The sequence below is a fragment of the Lepidochelys kempii genome, chromosome 25, assembly GCF_965140285.1.
Source record: "Lepidochelys kempii isolate rLepKem1 chromosome 25, rLepKem1.hap1, whole genome shotgun sequence".
NCBI lineage: Eukaryota > Metazoa > Chordata > Testudines > Cheloniidae > Lepidochelys > Lepidochelys kempii.
In genome coordinates, this window is record NC_136404.1 from 13,569,137 (window position 1) to 13,585,714 (window position 16,578).

A 16,578-nucleotide genomic window follows, 5' to 3' on the forward strand; every position below is an offset into this window, starting at 1 on the left:
ACACGCACAAGCCCATGCACGACGTGCACAAACATGTTTGCCACCCGTGTTTTGGCACGCAATGGTGCACTGTCCTTGACACCCCCCAAAAAGGTATTTTACACACATACCTTACACACCGCAACACACACACTAGGTTAGGATGAGGTTTACAAACCCCACACCAGAAGTGCCCCTCCCTGACCCCCCTATGTACCCCCAGAAGTGCCCCTCCCTGACCCCCCTATGTACCCCCAGAAGTGCCCCTCCCTGACCCCCCCTGGGTACCCCCAGAAGTGCCCCTCTCTGACCCTTCTGAATGCCCCTCCCTGAGTGCCTCTTAATGCTTCTCCCTGACCTTCTCTGCCTTCCTAGACATGCCCTCGGGGAGGTACCAGGCTGCATGCTCCAAGGAGGGAATGTGACAGAAAGGGGAGAAGATGAGATGGTATCAGGCAGCAACTGAGGGAGCTGGGAACTGCCAGGGGCTCAGGGATGGAGAGTGAGAAATCTCTGCCCAAACCGGAACTCCTCAGACAAACGTAGGGTCTGGAGCGGCTCTGCAGGCCCGGTCTGAAGTTGGCCCAGTTGGCTGAGGTGCATGGCCCCTGTAGGAACCCCAGGAGACGGAAGAGCATGATCTGACCATCCCCTATGATGGCTTCATGGCTGTCGGTGCTGCCAGGCCCCGCTTCAATTCGCCTCACGTCAGACCCTGTTGGTAGGGTTGCCAGGCGTCTGGATTTTTACTGGAACGCTTGGTCGAAAAGGGACCCCGGTGGCTCCGGTCGGCACGGCCATTAAAAGTTTGGTCGGCGGCGCAGTGGGGACCCGGGGCTAAGGCAGGCTCCCTCCGTGCCCTGGCTCTGCACCGCTCCTGGAAGCGGCTGCCAGATCCCTGCGGCCCCTAGGCGCTGGGATGGCCAGGGACTGGGAGGCTCCGCGCGCTGCCTCCGCCCCGAGCACAGGCTCCACAGCTCCCATTGGTCGGGAACAGCGACCAATGGGAGCAGCGGGGGGCGGTGCCTGCGGGCACGGAGGCAGCGCGCACCGCACAGAGCCGCCGGGCCGCCTATGCGCCTAGAGGCCACAGGGACCTGGTGGCTGCTTCCTTGCGGCTGCAGTAAGAGCCACCGGGATCCCACAACCCCCCCCCGCCCAACTCCCTGGCCCAGCCCAGAGCCCCCGCCCTCACCCCCTCCCCCAGCACCTCAACCCCCTGGCCCAGCCTGGAGTCCCCACCTGCACCCCAAACCCCTCATCCCTGGCCCCACCCCCAGCCGGAACCCTTACCCCCCCCAGGCCTCAATCCCCTGGGCCAGCTCAGAGTCCCCTCCCACACCCCAAACCCCTCATCCCCGGCCCCACCCCCAGCCAGAGCCTTCACCCCCCCCACATACCCCATACCCCTGCCCCAGCCTGGAGTCCCATCTTTCACCCCAAACCCCTTACACCCAGCCCCACCCCAGAGTCCACAGCCCCAGTCCACAGCCCTCACCCCTCTGCACCCCAACCCCATGGCCCAGCTCAGAGTCCCCTCCCGCACTCCAAACCCCTCATCCCTGGCCCCACCCCAGAGCCCGCACCCCCAGCTGGAGCCCTCACCCCCTGCCCCCTAACCCCTTGCCCCAGCCCGGTAAAAGTGAGTGACAGTGGGGAAGAGTGAGCAACGGGGGGGGGGGGGGGGGGGAATGGAGCAAGCGAGGGGCGGGGCCTCAGAGAAGGGGCGGGGCATGGGCAGGGCCTCAAGAAGGAACGGGGCAGGGGTGTTCGGTTTGGTGTGATTAGAAAGTTGGCAACCCTACTTCGCCCCTGGGAACCACTGTCTCCCCTTTGCTGCTTTGTGGCTCAGCTCTGCACATGAAAGGGCCTCTCTGTCCTGCCATCTCCCGTCCTTAATGCAATCACTGCTCCCACCGGCCTGGGGCCCTGGGCCCTGCTCTCTTTCCAGGAAAGAAAGTGAGGTGGGGCGAGAGGCCTAGCAGAGGATGTGGCCAGGGGGGTTTGTTTTACACCTACGGAGACCCAGCATTGTCGTTTTCACTTGGACAAGGCTGGTCGAGGTCAAACCCAGATGTGGACCGGATTGACCTGGACTAGCTACAGTGAGGTGAAAACTACCTGCATGGAAAGAGCTGCCTCAGTGTAAACGCCCACCTCTTTCTGCAGTGCAGATAAAGCCGCAGAAAGGAAGGGGGGAGCCTGGTGTGCTGTCAGGGGGGCCAGACAGCTCATGGGGAAAGGTCACAGGCATCGCCTGTGTTCTCAAAGGGGCTCAACCGTTTCCCTCATTTTGGTCTCTGTGCGGGTCGGGGAGGAGTATGGGGCCTGTGTAGCGATGAGGGCGTGTGTGCATGGCTGTGTCATTGGGAGTGTATGGTGGGCATGTCCAGTATTGTGTCAGAGAGGCTGTGTGTGTGTGTGTGTGTATGGATGTTGTGTCATGTCAGTTCGGGTAGCTGTGTGAATGGATAAGGGGCCAGAGAGACGCACATTCTGGTGTATTAATACGTTCTTGCATCTCTGTAGGCTCTTTGAGCCACTTCACGCGCTACCAAAATGCACCCAGCTCTGGGGTGGAACACAGCTGGCGCTCAACAGCGTGCATTGCTCCAGAACAGTCTAGCTAATCTTTGGTCTTTCTAGAGAACCAACCACCGTAGGATCTGGTTGTTAAAATACAATAGAAGAATAGCAGAAGTGGCTAGTCCTAGTGGCTGAGCATTTATATACAGGTTTGTTGTTTGTTCTGCCTCCCTTCCTTTTAGCATTTAGACCTGGGGGTGGAGAGTCCCAAACGCCTCAGTGGGTGGGCGGGGTGTCAGATGGGCACAGTGCAATTCTCCCCGAACTCGAACTGGGCCAAGACACCAAGGCTAAGCACAGCTCTCTCTACGGCCTTGCTGAAGCTGGGGGTCACTGCCTAGCTACATGGCAGAACCCCGCTCTCCGTTATGAAATCAACACAACCCACTTCGTAGCAGAGTCCTCCCGTGTGAGGAGTGACTGGACCTGACTCTGCTTCACTTGTGAACAGGACCGCAGCTTGAAGTGGAGAGCCTCCAACCCCGATAACTACACACACACACACAATTCATAGAGGACTTACCTGTTGCCAGCAACTGGTCTCCCTCTTACCCACTGCGCTCTGGGAGGAAGGGCGGCTGAAAGCCCGTGCTGGTACGTTCTCCGTCAGCCCACTGCCTTGAGTTCAGCTGCAGTTTGTCCGCTGCTCTCACCACTTCCTCTGGGCTCTCCGTTCAGAGAGTGGCTCCCCTGCCTGCTGCCTGCTTGTTGTTTCCCTCTGTGGGCCAGCAGATGCAGGGGGGAGGTTAATGTTTATTGATCAAGGGGAAAATAAACAAGCGAGAGGGCCGAGTGAGGCGGTATCTATTTATTTATTTATTTCAAGTCACCCAGGGTGAAACCGGGGGCCGCCCTCGCCAGACAGAGGCCCAGCAGAAACTCAGCAGATGTAACTTATTAGAAAGAAATCAGCAAATGATTAATTAGCCAGGGCTGGTAGTAAAATCCAGGCCACGGAAAGCGTGACTGTGTCAGGCTCCCATCATCTTCAGCCACCCTAGGGAAAAAGTAGGGGATACAGTGGGGGAAGGCCGAAGGTCTCGCTACAGCCACTCTCTCTGGAGAGGTTTTGGAGCTGAAGGAAAAAGAAGGAGCCACCCACTCCATCCCCATCCTCAGGATGCTGGCTTCTCAGGAGCCCAGTTTCAGCTGTCATTAGTGTGCGGAAGTGCCATTCCCAGCTTGTTCTTGGAGTACAACCGCTCCCCTTCCTCGGTTTGGGCTTTATTGATACAGCTACCATAAAGTTCAGCTCAGATCTTCTCCCCAGACCAGGCTGCTCCTCCCTCTGCACAGCTCAGCCCACACCCTAGATCCTTTCTCCCCAGAGCGCCACTCCCACCTCCCCTCTTTCCAGGTGGGGTAACAAACCGCCTGCCTCGGCCAATCAGCATAGCCCACTTAACTCTTTCCCAGCAGCATCAACACTGGCTATGGGATAGGGCATTTTCAGGCAAAGCCTGCCTGCCTCTTACATTCATAGATCTGAAACCTGGGCTAGGTTCACTGAGGTTGGTAGACCTGGGGCTAGTCCACACCTGGTTGTACACAGGTGACACATGGTCCAAAGCAGGGGAGAACCAGACCCAGGCTTTGGGTTTGACTCTTCACGCAGAGAATGGCATCTCTAGAATGTGGCATCATTATTGTTATTAATCTGACAGTAACACCTCCCGGCCCTGATGTGCTAAGCCTTGCACGTACAAATAAGTAACCCTGAATACCCCCTTAGTGTACGGCACTTGGGCACCGAGCACTTTTACAGCATTTAATAGGGGTGAGACCAACCAGATTCTAGAGCGGTCACTTGGAATATCAAGAGAATGAAACAAAGGGTGAGGTCCCGGCTGTTGCATCCCACAGGTCATTTTATAGGAAGATTATCCCTCCCAGATCAGTTCTCTAGGACTTTCCCATAAAGAAGACTCCACGCATAGGGCTAGCTCCTGAGCTGATACCAGTTGGCACAGCTCCGTTGATGTGTTAGCAGGTCCACCAGACCTTGGCAGTCTCCTCGGAACTATGTCGATTGATCCCAGCTGGGGATCTGGGCCCCCGCCTCCTATTATTTATTAATGGCGTGGGGCACCATAGGTGCACATGGGCCATTCTAGAGAGAAGAAGGGTTTGAGCTCTGTCCCCAGCAGCTCACAATAATGGAAGCTTTCCCGCCTTCGGTCTCCCCATTTGTGAGCAGTGGGACATGAAGAGGCTCTGGGTACTCGTGCCCAGGAGACACTCACCCTTGGTCTCACGGCGCAAAGGCAGACATAGGTGGGAGGATAGATGGTGTATCCCCTGCAGCAACCAACAGGGTGTAAGAAGATGTCTCTGCTGTGTTGCATGGGGGTTAAAATGGTGAGGTGCATCAGTCGTGTCATGGCATAACCCAGTGCAAGGCAGCCTGATCACTCAGACCTTGAGGAGAAAGGCGACTCTTTTCCCCTTGGGGTGCTGCTTCACACCACAGATACCCAGCCTGTCTCTGAAGGTAGGTGGAAGATCTTTCACACACGTGGAGGGAGTCCATCCATTCCCTCCTCATTGCTGCACAGAAGGAACTGGAGCAGTTTGCCACATGGGATCTGTCGGTAAGTTATAACCCACATTAGACCTGCCTTCCAAATTCATACAGGCCCGCCTCCTAGCACAGGACAGAACCGGTGTCTGGGGCCAGTGACCAAGTTCTCTAGGACGCTATCAAGATGGCTAGTCATGTTGTCGTCCCCTCCTCCCCTTCCCATCCAGCGAGGTGGATCCTCTACTGATTTAAATCCGTATAACTCAGGCTATAAAACAAATAAAAGGAAGTATTCCTTCACGCAATGCACAGTCAACCTGTGGAACTACTTGCCAGAGGATGTTGTGAAGGCCAAGACCATAACAGGGTTCAAAAAAGAACTAGATAGATTCTCTGAGACAGGGACTGTTTTTTTCTGTATCTGTGCAGCGCCTAGCACCGTGGGGGTCCTGGTCCATGATGGGCGCTCCTACGCGCTACAATAATTGATGGAGGATAGGTCCATCAATGGCTATGAGCCAGGATGGGCAGAGATGATGTCCCTAGCCTCTGTGTGCCAGAAGCTGGGAATGAGCAACAGGGGATGGGTCACTTGATGATTCCCTGTTCTGTTCATTCCCTCTGGGGCACCTGGCACTGGCCACTGTTGGAAGACAGGACACTGGGCTCGATGGACTCTTGGTCTGACCCCTTAGGGCCGTTCTTATGTTCTGTACCCCTTGACACCAGTGAGGGGTCTGTGCTGCATGCGGGCGTCAGTCGCTGAGCAGGAAGGAACAGGGAAGGAGGTTACAAGGAGGTGCCTTCGCCAGGGGTGTCGACACTTGACAGCTCTGTGTGAGGGCTAGCAGGGTGGTGTGGTTTAGTGCAGAAAGGTCAAGAAACGTGGGGGTGGAGAGCTGTGATGCAGCGGGGAGGCAGCATTTCAACACAGTGTCTTTCGTTGGTTAGTAAATTTATTCTGAACCAGAAGAACATCTGTCACCCTTGGAAACTTTTTTGTATGTTACAAATGATGCTAGTGAATAGCTCAGGCCCAAACGTTGTTCAAAATACACAGGGGAAAGGTGGGGTTTAAAACCTATTACAACAGAAATAATTTCATTCCTCAGGGCCAAGGGGGGGGATTGCTATGGTCTCCCTTGCAGGGCTGTACACCCAAACGCAAAGGCCTGGTACTGCTTAGAACCTGAAAGGGAACTGACTAGATACAGCAAGTGAAACTCACCAGCCTAGTTTCACTGCCTGAGGCAGGAAAAGAGCAAAAAGAAGCAGCAGTAATAAATGGTGGGAAAGTAAATATGACAATCGAACTCGGAGGAATGCCAGGGAGGGGGCTAGAAAGCAGCACCTCTTCCCTTTCCCCCTCTCCCTATCCCCTGCCTGCCCTGAAAATATCTTTAGAGAGACAAGGTGGGGGAGGTAATATCGTTTATTGGACCAACTTCTGTGGTTGAGAGAGACAAGCTTGCGAGCCACACAGAGCTCTGCGTCAAGTCCACACTGCATACAAACACTGTCTTTGAAATTCTTCTTTGTTGACCTATTTATTAAAGAAACTTTGGGTCTCCAAGTGGGAAGATCAGCACCCAGTTTGTGGAGGTTGTTAGAGAATCAAAGCGTCACAGAGGCCAGAGGTGGAAAACTTAGGGTTGCCAAATTTGGTTGTGTTCCTGGAGATTTCATCACATGAGGACATAATATTTAATTAAAAATTAATCTTTAATTCCTGGAGACTCCAGGCCAATCCTGGAGGGTTGGCAACCCTAGGAAAACTCCTCCCACTGCAGAGAAGTGCAGGATCGTTCCCTACAGTGCCACAGGGTTTGGACTGGCCCGGTTTTAAATGTCTCAGGTGTTGGTGCATCCGCTGCTTGGAAGCTCTCCCAGGACTGCTTGGCATGAATGGGCTGGGGGCAAAGCGAAGAGCTTCCAGTCTGAGTCCCTGGAGATCCAGTAGATCAAGGCAGGGAAGGTAAATCAAGGCCAGTTGGCCTGATGCCAAGGAATTGCTGCCCCACTGCTCTGTCACTGGGAAACATCCACAATGAGAGGAGTGACAAATTCGGAGTGCCGGACACCCAGGGAGTAGGCCGGGGCTCTTGTCCTGTGGGCGGTCACATTTTCTGGGCTGTGTGTTCCAGGTCCTGGTGTCCGGAAGGCAGCCCTGGGCGCACTGCATCGTCCCCGAATGGAGGAGGCAGGTGGTCGGGGCAAGTAGGTGTTGGGATCCATCCTGTTGTAACGGCCTGGGCCAGGCGTTTGGGACAAGGCCTCAGAAAACCCACCGTGTTTGTTCCACCCTGAGCTGGTGACACTAGGGCTGGATGGTTTGCTGGGGACCCGGGAGCCCAGCAGCAAGGGGAGAGTGTAGCTGTTCGGGGCAGGGACGGGATCCGCCCGCCGGTACTTGGTACGAGATCCCATGGAGAAAGACGGCGGCCTGCGCTGGGTGACAGGTGGGGCTTTCTCTGGACTGTACCTGCCTGGCCCGGGGGTCTGTGGCTGCACTGAAGGAGACACAGCGGTAAACGCTAAAGCAGGACGCACCAAAGCTGACCCCTGTGTTGGCTCTGACTCACCCCTGGAAGTGGCCTCAGCCCAGGGCTGAATGGGCCACTCTCACCCTAGGGGGCCCACCAGGCTTGAGCGAGGAACAATGGCGGAGGAGTAGCTTGCCCTGAGGATAAAGAGAGGCCCAAGGGCTGCTAAACCAGCCCCTTTCCACACGCACTGCATTCAATTTAAAAGCAACCCAAAATGAGCTGCTGACGCGACCAAACCAGGCACACCAACTCCTAGCCCGATGGAGGCTTTTGATGCTCTTCCACTCACCCACGGTCTTTGATCTCGCCAGCATGGAATAGGACGGGCCTCCGCTCCTGCCAAAGCGAGTGAGCTGCGGGTCCACGTAATAGCAGGGACCTGGGCTTGAATCTTTAAAGTACACTGACAACAAAAGGGAAAAGCATAGAGCAATGGGGCGGCTGGGAAGATAGGACCGCGCTTTCTCCTATGGAGTGGGCCAAATTCATGCCTGATATAACTTCAGTGGGATTTTACGAGGGATGAATTTGGACACGGGCCTGTCGGTCACATCTCAGTTTGATTGTGCATCCACACCGGGCCATACTCTGATCTGTTACGCTGTTATAATCCTGCTGATTTCCATGGAGTCATTCTGGATTTACACTGCCCTGAGATCAGACTCCGGCCCATCCTAGGGAATGAATCTGGAGTAAATAAAGGACTTTGATTTCCACTCACGTACACTGGTGTAAATCAAGCCCTCCACTCCAGTCAATGGAATCACATCTAATGGAATGATCACATCAATGGAATCACATGTAAAAGCCACAGCTATGAGATCAGATCTAGGCCTTTGATCATTTGTAAGCAACATCAAGAGCTTGACAGGGCTGCAGGGGAGGGCAGGTCTCTAGCCCTAGTTCTTCTGCTGCTGATCTTAGGAAAATCCGTTTCCTCAGCTGTGCAATGGGGATAACAGGTTTCAGAGTAGCAGCCGTGTTAGTCTGTATTCGCAAAAAGAAAAGGAGGACTTATGGCACTTTAGATGAAGTGAGCTGTAGCTCACGAAAGCTTATGCTCAAATAAATTGGTTAGTCTCTAAGGTGCCACAAGTCCTCCTGTTCTTAATGGGGATAACGTTACTCCCCTGTTCGTTGAGATCGACAGCTGAAGAGTGCCTGTTACAACTCGCGGCCACAACACTCCTGGGCACGTACAGGCATAACCTCCACTAATCAGGCACGCTTCTGTCATGTTTAGTCGCGACAGGTTTTCAAAATGACAGGCCATTGGAAGGGGCCAGCGGGGCTCGCTGCTTTGAGGCTAAGGTCTGGACAGCGTGAGGGCTGCATTCAGAGATGAGTGGCAGCAGCCCCTGATGGTCGTGGGCCTGCATTTCAATGACCCCTCTGAAGCGGAAGTGGGGAGGGGATGCAGTTTGGCCAGGAGGGGTATGGCGCAGGGAGGAAAGGTGTATTGGTTTTCATTACAAATCCTATTGAGCTTGAGAATAATGCACTTTTGGCCTCTCACCTCTGGCTCCCTGCTTCACCCTGTGCATTCTTGTTTTGGAAATAAACAGCGGTCAGGTGTCCTACGGTGTCTGTGCTCTCAGCCTGCTCAGATGAGATAATGCAGTTTCAAAGTTACCCTGTTCCAGCAAGCTCGTGGTTACAGCAACACTGTACACAATGGCAAAGCACAAAAGATCCGTGTGCAAGAAGTTCTCCTAGACACACACACACAGAGAACACCAACCCACGCATGGGCGATACACACACAGGACACAAACCTACATATGGGCAACACACACACAGAAAGCACACACACCCACACACGGGTGATACACACACACAGAACACACACACATAGGTGATACACACACACACATGGGCAATACACACACACACAGGTCACAAACCCATATATGGGCCACACACACACACAGAACATACACCCACGCACGGGTGATACATACACACGTGAGTGATACACCCACCCACACATGGGTGATGCACACACACACAGAACACACACACACACGGGTGATACACACACAGAAAGAAAACACACATACACAGATGGGTGATAAACACACATAGACAGGACACAAACCCACACATGGGTGATACAAACACACACAGATAGTGACAGGATACAAACCCACACTGGGGTACACACACAGAGACAGGACCCAAACGCATGTGGGCCATATGGAGGGGAGGTATACACACACGGGTGCAGTATACACACATTTGGACTCAGTGCCTGAGAAGATGCTCTGAGGAAGGGCCGGGAGGTGGGTGAAGTGACACTGGATACGGAGTGGAGGGAATTTTGTGTGAGGGGGGCACTGGGAAGAATATGACACTGACGTTGTTCGGCCCCAGGCTGTTTCAGAGAGAGTGGTTCACAAAGACTTACTGACATTGTTGAGCCTCCTGTGAAAGGAATAAGCTGGGCTGGTTAACTTGGTGCAGTCGTGGTTGACAAATCCGACAGTCGGAGGGAGACGGTATTGTCCCGGCCCGGGACCTGGCACAAACCAACAAAATGCACATGAGTTAATAATATGTCAGAAAACCAGGCTGCCAGCAGCAATGTAGCTTAGTGGTTAGAGCAGAAGAAGCCAGGACTGCTGCATTCTGTCCCTCGCTCTGGAAAGGAGTGTTAGCTACTGATCTGAACCCAGGACTGAGTGCTAGGATGCCTGGGTTCTGTGCCCAACTCTTGGAAAAAGTCCGAGCTGGTGATTAGAAAAAAAAAGCTAGGAATTCCTGTGTACTACCCCAGACTCGGCCACTGACGCCAAGGATGACCTTGGGCAAGTTGCTCAATCGCTCCATGCCTCAGTTTCCCCACCTCTAATGCAGACACAGTGAGCGTTCTCTATCCTCCAAGGGGGACTTGACAATGAAACTATTTCGTATTTGCAAAGCTCTCTGAGATGCTCAGATTCAAAGGCACCAGAGAAACATTATTATGTTGCTTCAGCCCAGTGGAGTTTCCATATAGGAAGCTGCTGATTGATGCCCACACAGAATCCCTGGTGCTGTCACATCAGAAGAGAGACTGACGACACAGTTCTCTGAGACAGGGACTGTCTTTTCCTGTATCTGTACAGCGCCCTGCACCATGGGGGTCCTGGTCCATGATGGGCACTCCTACGCGCTACAGTAATACAAATAATTCATACGAATCTATTAATTTGCATATGTTGTTAGAGCAATCACCTTCGATTTGAAGCTGTTGCAGCATCAGGGTTTGGGGGGGTCTGTATTTTAAGTGCAGGGCTCACAGTTGAAGTTCCTATTTGGTGCACTTTGAGCAGGGGATGTACTGCCACAAAGGGCATGTCTAGCCTCCAATCACAGGGTGTAACTGCAGCTCACACAGATGTACCTGAGCTCGCTTTGATCTAGCTGGCTCAAGCACTGGAACAGTGGTGCCGTATTAGCATGGACGCATACAAGCCCACCTGGAATCCCGGGTAATTACTTGCAGGGCTAGCAAGCTAGCTCAGGGCGACTTGCGCCTCTAAGAGGTAGTGGGCCCGTGTGACTCATTATCTGCTGCCCAAATTGGTCTTACGGAAGGCACCTGGACCTTATAAAGGGGGAAACAGGAAGAGGAAATGGGGTAGTATTAGAAAGGTGTACCATTGCCTGCTGGAAGACCCAGGGCAGAAAGAGAATATAAACCACTAAGTAGTTAGCAATTATAGTTAGTGGTGGATATAGATTATTCAGCCAAGTCTCCTTTGCCATTGAAAGAAAGAAGCTGGGGAAGCAAAGCTATAGAGACTTAGACGATGCCTGCAGGGTTCAGAGAGTGGAAGGCTGCTGGAGAGCCCCTGGTTGCAGGGAACAAAAAGCAGGCAAGAGCCAGGGTGGAGCTGAAAGGCTCGGAGCCTCTCCTGGGAAAAGAGGGAGGGTGGAGTGGAGTGGAGACAGCGGGGGGGTGGAAAGACTCCTGTTGGGGAATGGCCCTGGGAAGAGGAGGGTTCTCTTCTGGGTGAAGAGGGGGAAGCCCTACAGGACTGTATGTTGTTGTGAATTGTAAATTAGACCCAGAAGGGGAATGTTTTAACAACTCTGGACAGGTGGAGGTGATTTAAGGAGCCCCTGAAGAGGGTAAACTGAGGGCAGGGCCTGCGGCACCATGCTTTGCCAGAAGGGGGTGCTACAGGGCAGGCATGCCCAATGATATATGTGCTGAAACTCACTGCTGCCAGCTAAATTAAAGCTAGCTCAGGTACATTGACAGGAGAGGCAGCCATGCCCTAAGAAAATGAGTTTCTCTGCTGTCCAAGGATGCAGTGTTGGGGTACCATTGTGAGAAGGTAGCAGATAGAATTCCAGCAGCGGATACACACGCGCTTACAGAAGTAACGATGGAACAAAAAGAAAAGGAGTACTTGTGGCACCTTAGAGACTAACCAATTTATTTGAGCATGAGCTTTCGTGAGCTACAGCTCACTTCATCAGATGTTTACCGTGGAAACTGCAGCAGACTTTATATACACACAGAAATCATGAAACAATACCTCCTCCCACCCCACTGTCCTGCTGGTAATAGGGAACAAAAGCATCTTTCACAAGCCATTTGTCGAAACGCCTGCAGCTCCGACTTCGAGAGGAGGGAAGTGACAGCACTAAGGAAAGTGCTGCCTGAATCCAGAGCACTGTAATGAACAGAAATGTCACAGAGCTAAGACCAGCTACCTCCCAACAGCTCCTGTTTCCAGCCGTGATTTCTAACGATTTGGCACTTATGGGACACTTGACATCTTGACAGCAGCTCTGAACAGACATTTCAGCTTCACCACATCCCCTCTGTCCCTGCTGTGAGGTAGGTCAATTTTACAATCCCTCCTCACAAATGGGGAAACCGAAGCACCAAGCAGTTCAGGGATTTGCCTCAGGCCAGTTGCACCGTGGTGGGGTTGGGATGGGTAGGGTTTTATTTTGGGCCCATCTCAGAAATAAACATATCCAGACATTTCCAGATCCTTAAAACAGAAACAAAAAAACCCTCTCAAAATCTGATTCTCTAAAGGAGCAATTTTCAGGTAGGTTTCATAAAGTTCCTTTGCTGGGCTGCCCGCTCAGAGTCAAGAGAGTGATTGCTATTGGTCACTATTTTTATTATGTATATTGCAGTCATAACACTAATAATCCCTCACTTTTATACAGGCCTGTTCATCAGCAGATCTCAAAATGCTTAGCAAGGGAAGTCAAAATCATTATCCCTGTTTCATAGATGGGGAAACTGAGGCAGAGTAGCACCTCTAGGTCAGTTAGATCAGCTTCCCATTTTGCTAAGGGCCGTACAAATGTACAGGAAATGACAGTCTCTCGGAGGTTATTTATTTATTTATTTACAGTAGCACCTAAAGATTGAGGCCCCACGGTGCTAGGCACTGTACAGACACCTCATAAAAAGACAGACCTGCCTCCAGTTGCTTACACTCTTGCCTCATGCCAAAGGGAGCTGGGGCTTCACAGCAAGCATACCGGTCTTATGAGCAGCAATGGCAGGTGTCTTTCTCCGCCCCACCTCTGCCATCCCGGACACATCTTGGATGCACAAACGGAACCAATCCTTTATTGGGCCATGCTCTCTTCCCTGCTTCTTGCTCCAGAACTACGGCTGATCCTCAGTGCGAATGCTGACAGGCGGGGATTTCTGTCTGCTCTGATAAAACCGCCCTGCCAGGATGCAAGAGAGAAAAGGCCCTGGCCCTGGTATTCCCAGAGGAGCCCAGCACGAGATGCTTGCTGGATCCCTGCTGCGGTGAAGCATTAGTCGATCAGCACTGGTGACAGCCACTGGGCGCTTGACACAGAGCACTCGCTGAAAGCAGACACCCATGGAGGAGGGACTGGGGGTGACATTGTAAACTTATCCCCCACACACACTCGACCGTGGCCCCAGCAAAGTGATGCAAGATTGATGCCCACTTAGCAACCCTGCAGGCCAATGGCGAGACAGCTGCTTTGCCCTGCTCTCTGGAGCATGACGCCTTCTGTTCTCCAGCTGCTCTCCGAGGGGGTCAGGAGGGCGAATTAGATTCTGATGAGTGCAGCCAGCATGGGGCAGGATTGCCTGGTGTGCTGAGAAATCCAGCAACATGCAGCTGTTGCTGCCTGTCCGCTTGATGCTTCTGGGACTTGCCAGGTGTCCGAGAGGCTGGTGCTTGGGGCAGAGGCTAGTCCTTTTCCTTTGTAAGGTGTGGGGTGGGTGCTGGACCCCTTGCCTGCACAGGATTGCTGAGAATCAGCAGCCAGGGATTCCCTTGGAAATGGCAAGTGGGGAGCCCCAGCTCCTGGCCTGTGTCGTGAAGGCTCAGAGGAGTACAGTGCAAAACCAGTGAAGCAGATGGGGGAGTTCATGCAGGTGCAATAACACTCCATTCTGCCCTCCTGGGCGCTTGTGGATTTTTGGTGTCGCTGTCAGCTGAAACTATGGCAATGAAACACCCTGCCAAGGAAAAGACCTGGGGCCAAGTTCCCCACTGCCCTCTCCTGGGTGTGGTCATTCACACCGGGGAAAAGTGGCTGTAAAATGCTGATTTGGTTTGCACCAATGATGCAGTGATATAAACGACAGCAAAGAGAATCGGCATCTAGGCCTGGAGAAGGGGGGGGGGCTGGCAGGAAGCAAAGCACAATGAAGGGTACATCTATCTACACTGCAATGAAAGACCTGCAGCGAGGCCATGGCTGGCCTGGATCAGCTGCCTCAGGCTCATGGAGCTCGGACTGTGAGGCTATAAAATTACCATGTAGACGTTCAGGCTTGGGCTGGAGCCTGAGCTCTGAGACCCCGCGAGGCGGGAGGGTCCCAGAACCTGGGGTCCAGCTTGAGCCCTGCTAGCCTGAGCCAGATGACCTGGGCTCTGAGACTCAGTGCTGGGGATGTTTTATTGCCACATGGACATATTCAAAAGGTCTGATCCCGCCCTGGGTCTGGGCTCAGTGCTTGACTCCAGCTGTTCGTCATGCCAGGGTGGTTCATTATTTTAGAAGCTCTGAAACATCCCAAAGTTGAGTGTCACGTAGATTGTGAGGTGCTCAGATACTACAGGTAATAAGTAGTTGGGACAGATACAATAGTATCCTGGCCGAACCTTATGGAATCATGTGAAACCTTATGGAATGAAGGTTAAGACTTTGGGGAGTCCGTTCCCATGAAAACGCAAATGTTCATGGACTAGCGTGGGATTGCATGGAACCTCTTTAGGAGAGAGGACATGATTAATGAAATCTCTGGAAGATATTAGGGACTTCAGAGGACTTCGTGGCAGGGGGCAATATGAGCAAAGTGTATTTCCTAGGAAATACTTGCGGGGAAGGAAATGCAAATGACCCCCTCCCCCCCTCGAATCCAGCCTTTGGAAGCAGAGACTTATTGTTGCCTCTTCATGGTCAGTTCAAAGACCACCAAAGGGTGGATGAAACGTTTCCGGGCTGTGCTGGTTCTCATCTGAGGGTGTGATGAACTTGCAACCAGAGGAAAATCCCTGGGTGGGATTTGCAAGCACCGCTCCTGCCAGCGCCCATGTTGGAGAGGCAGGATCTCGGACCAGCTTAGTAGCACGAGGGTAGGTTCTTCTCTTGTTTTTAATATGTTTTCTCTGTAGTGCTTTTACCTTGAGAATAAAATATGACTGTTTATTAAGAACTGTGTGATAGCTGTTAGATACTGTTGGCAATTGGTGGGCTGTTAGTCTCTGAAGAGAAAGCAAGAGAAGCCTGCTTCAGTAGCCTGTCTTTTGCTGAGAAGAACACAGGGAAGGCAGGGAACTGTTCAGGCTGGACATACCCTGCTCAGAAGGGAGAGAGACACACGTGTCTCGGCAGCCATGACAGCCCAAGGCCTGCGAGGGGGAGTCCTTGCTGGACCAAGGAGGAACACAGGAGCAGCTGCCCTGAACTGTGCCAGTGGTACTATAAGTAAGTACCATAGAGAGATGCCATTGCTGGGATGTTCTGACTGGCTTCCTCAGGCCGCGCAGTGACAATGGTGAAGCCCTACACAGCTGTGGAATAATTGCAAATGCTTCCATCTTGGAGCGGGTCTGCGTTCACCGTGGAGAGCTTTGAGACCTGCGGTGGAGGAACAGGACTGTTACAGCAGCTCTCCCTTTACCCTGACTGCAAAAATACCGAATAACCATAGCAACAACATCCCACTTTTAGCAGGCCCATCAAGGGGGCAAGTACCATGGGTTCCCCCAATGAATGGGTTTTCCCATCTGCCGGGGTGGGGGGCAAAGGAGCTGGAGCACTTGCCTGCCTGCACCATTAGCACCCCGCGTTGCCAGGGCTTGGACTCTGGGGTGGGGAGACAAGACGCAGAGCAGCAGGTAAGGTACATCCATCATTATGTATGACTCACCACTTGGAGCAGGTTCCCAGCGGCCGGCTTAATTGTCAGCTGCTAATTTTAATGCAGCACATTTAGTCACTCCAGGCAGACAGCCGGTGGGAATGTAGCTCACATGCTGCTGTGACCCTGTGACCCATCCCCACAAATATAGCCTTCCCGAACAACAGCCAGCAAAACAACCCTGGAGTTTCTGGGCAGAAAGGCAGCTGCAGTTCGGAAGAGCATCGCTGTCCTGCAGGGAATCTGCCCTTTCTCCCCTATTGAAGTAAAGGCTGGGCCCAATCCTCAGCTGATCCTGGGGTGGTCAGCAGCCAAACCTAAGAGCTGTTCTAATTTGGGTCATTTTGTACTGTCCCCTACAGTTTTATACCAGGGAAGGATCCCCCCCACCCTGCTCCAAGGCCTGCAGCTTAACGGCTAATTTTCATTGCTCCAATAGTGCAAAATGACCTACGAATAGGGCAAGATCTGTTGCACCTCCTCTAGAACATGCTTTGTAAGGACCTGGCTGTCTCCACTGCCCTGTGCTAGAACAAAATCACAGCTTCTCCGCTGTGTGCCGCTAAGAG

The 16,578-nt window shown here is 52.9% G+C and overlaps 2 protein-coding genes across 2 annotated transcripts in view; both read right to left on the bottom strand.

Annotated features, from left to right (window-relative positions):
- The window catches only part of SHC2 (SHC adaptor protein 2), a 28,714-nt gene extending 25,364 nt beyond the window's left edge, over nt 1-3,350 (bottom strand). Inside the window, exon 1 of the mRNA XM_073324153.2 lies at nt 3,089-3,350. The gene's annotated coding sequence lies outside the window, so the exon portion shown is untranslated. The remainder of the gene's footprint in view (nt 1-3,088) is intronic.
- Nucleotides 3,351-7,114: 3,764 nt separating this feature from the next.
- CIMAP1D (CIMAP1 family member D) lies at nt 7,115-13,183 on the bottom strand. The gene is made up of 4 exons (XM_073324691.2): nt 13,132-13,183; nt 10,040-10,150; nt 7,922-8,035; nt 7,115-7,596 (listed from the first exon to the last, which is right to left on the bottom strand). The coding sequence occupies exons 1-4, from the start codon at nt 13,181-13,183 to the stop codon at nt 7,115-7,117; spliced, it is 759 nt and encodes a 252-aa protein (XP_073180792.2).
- Between the last annotated feature and the right edge of the window lie 3,395 nt (nt 13,184-16,578).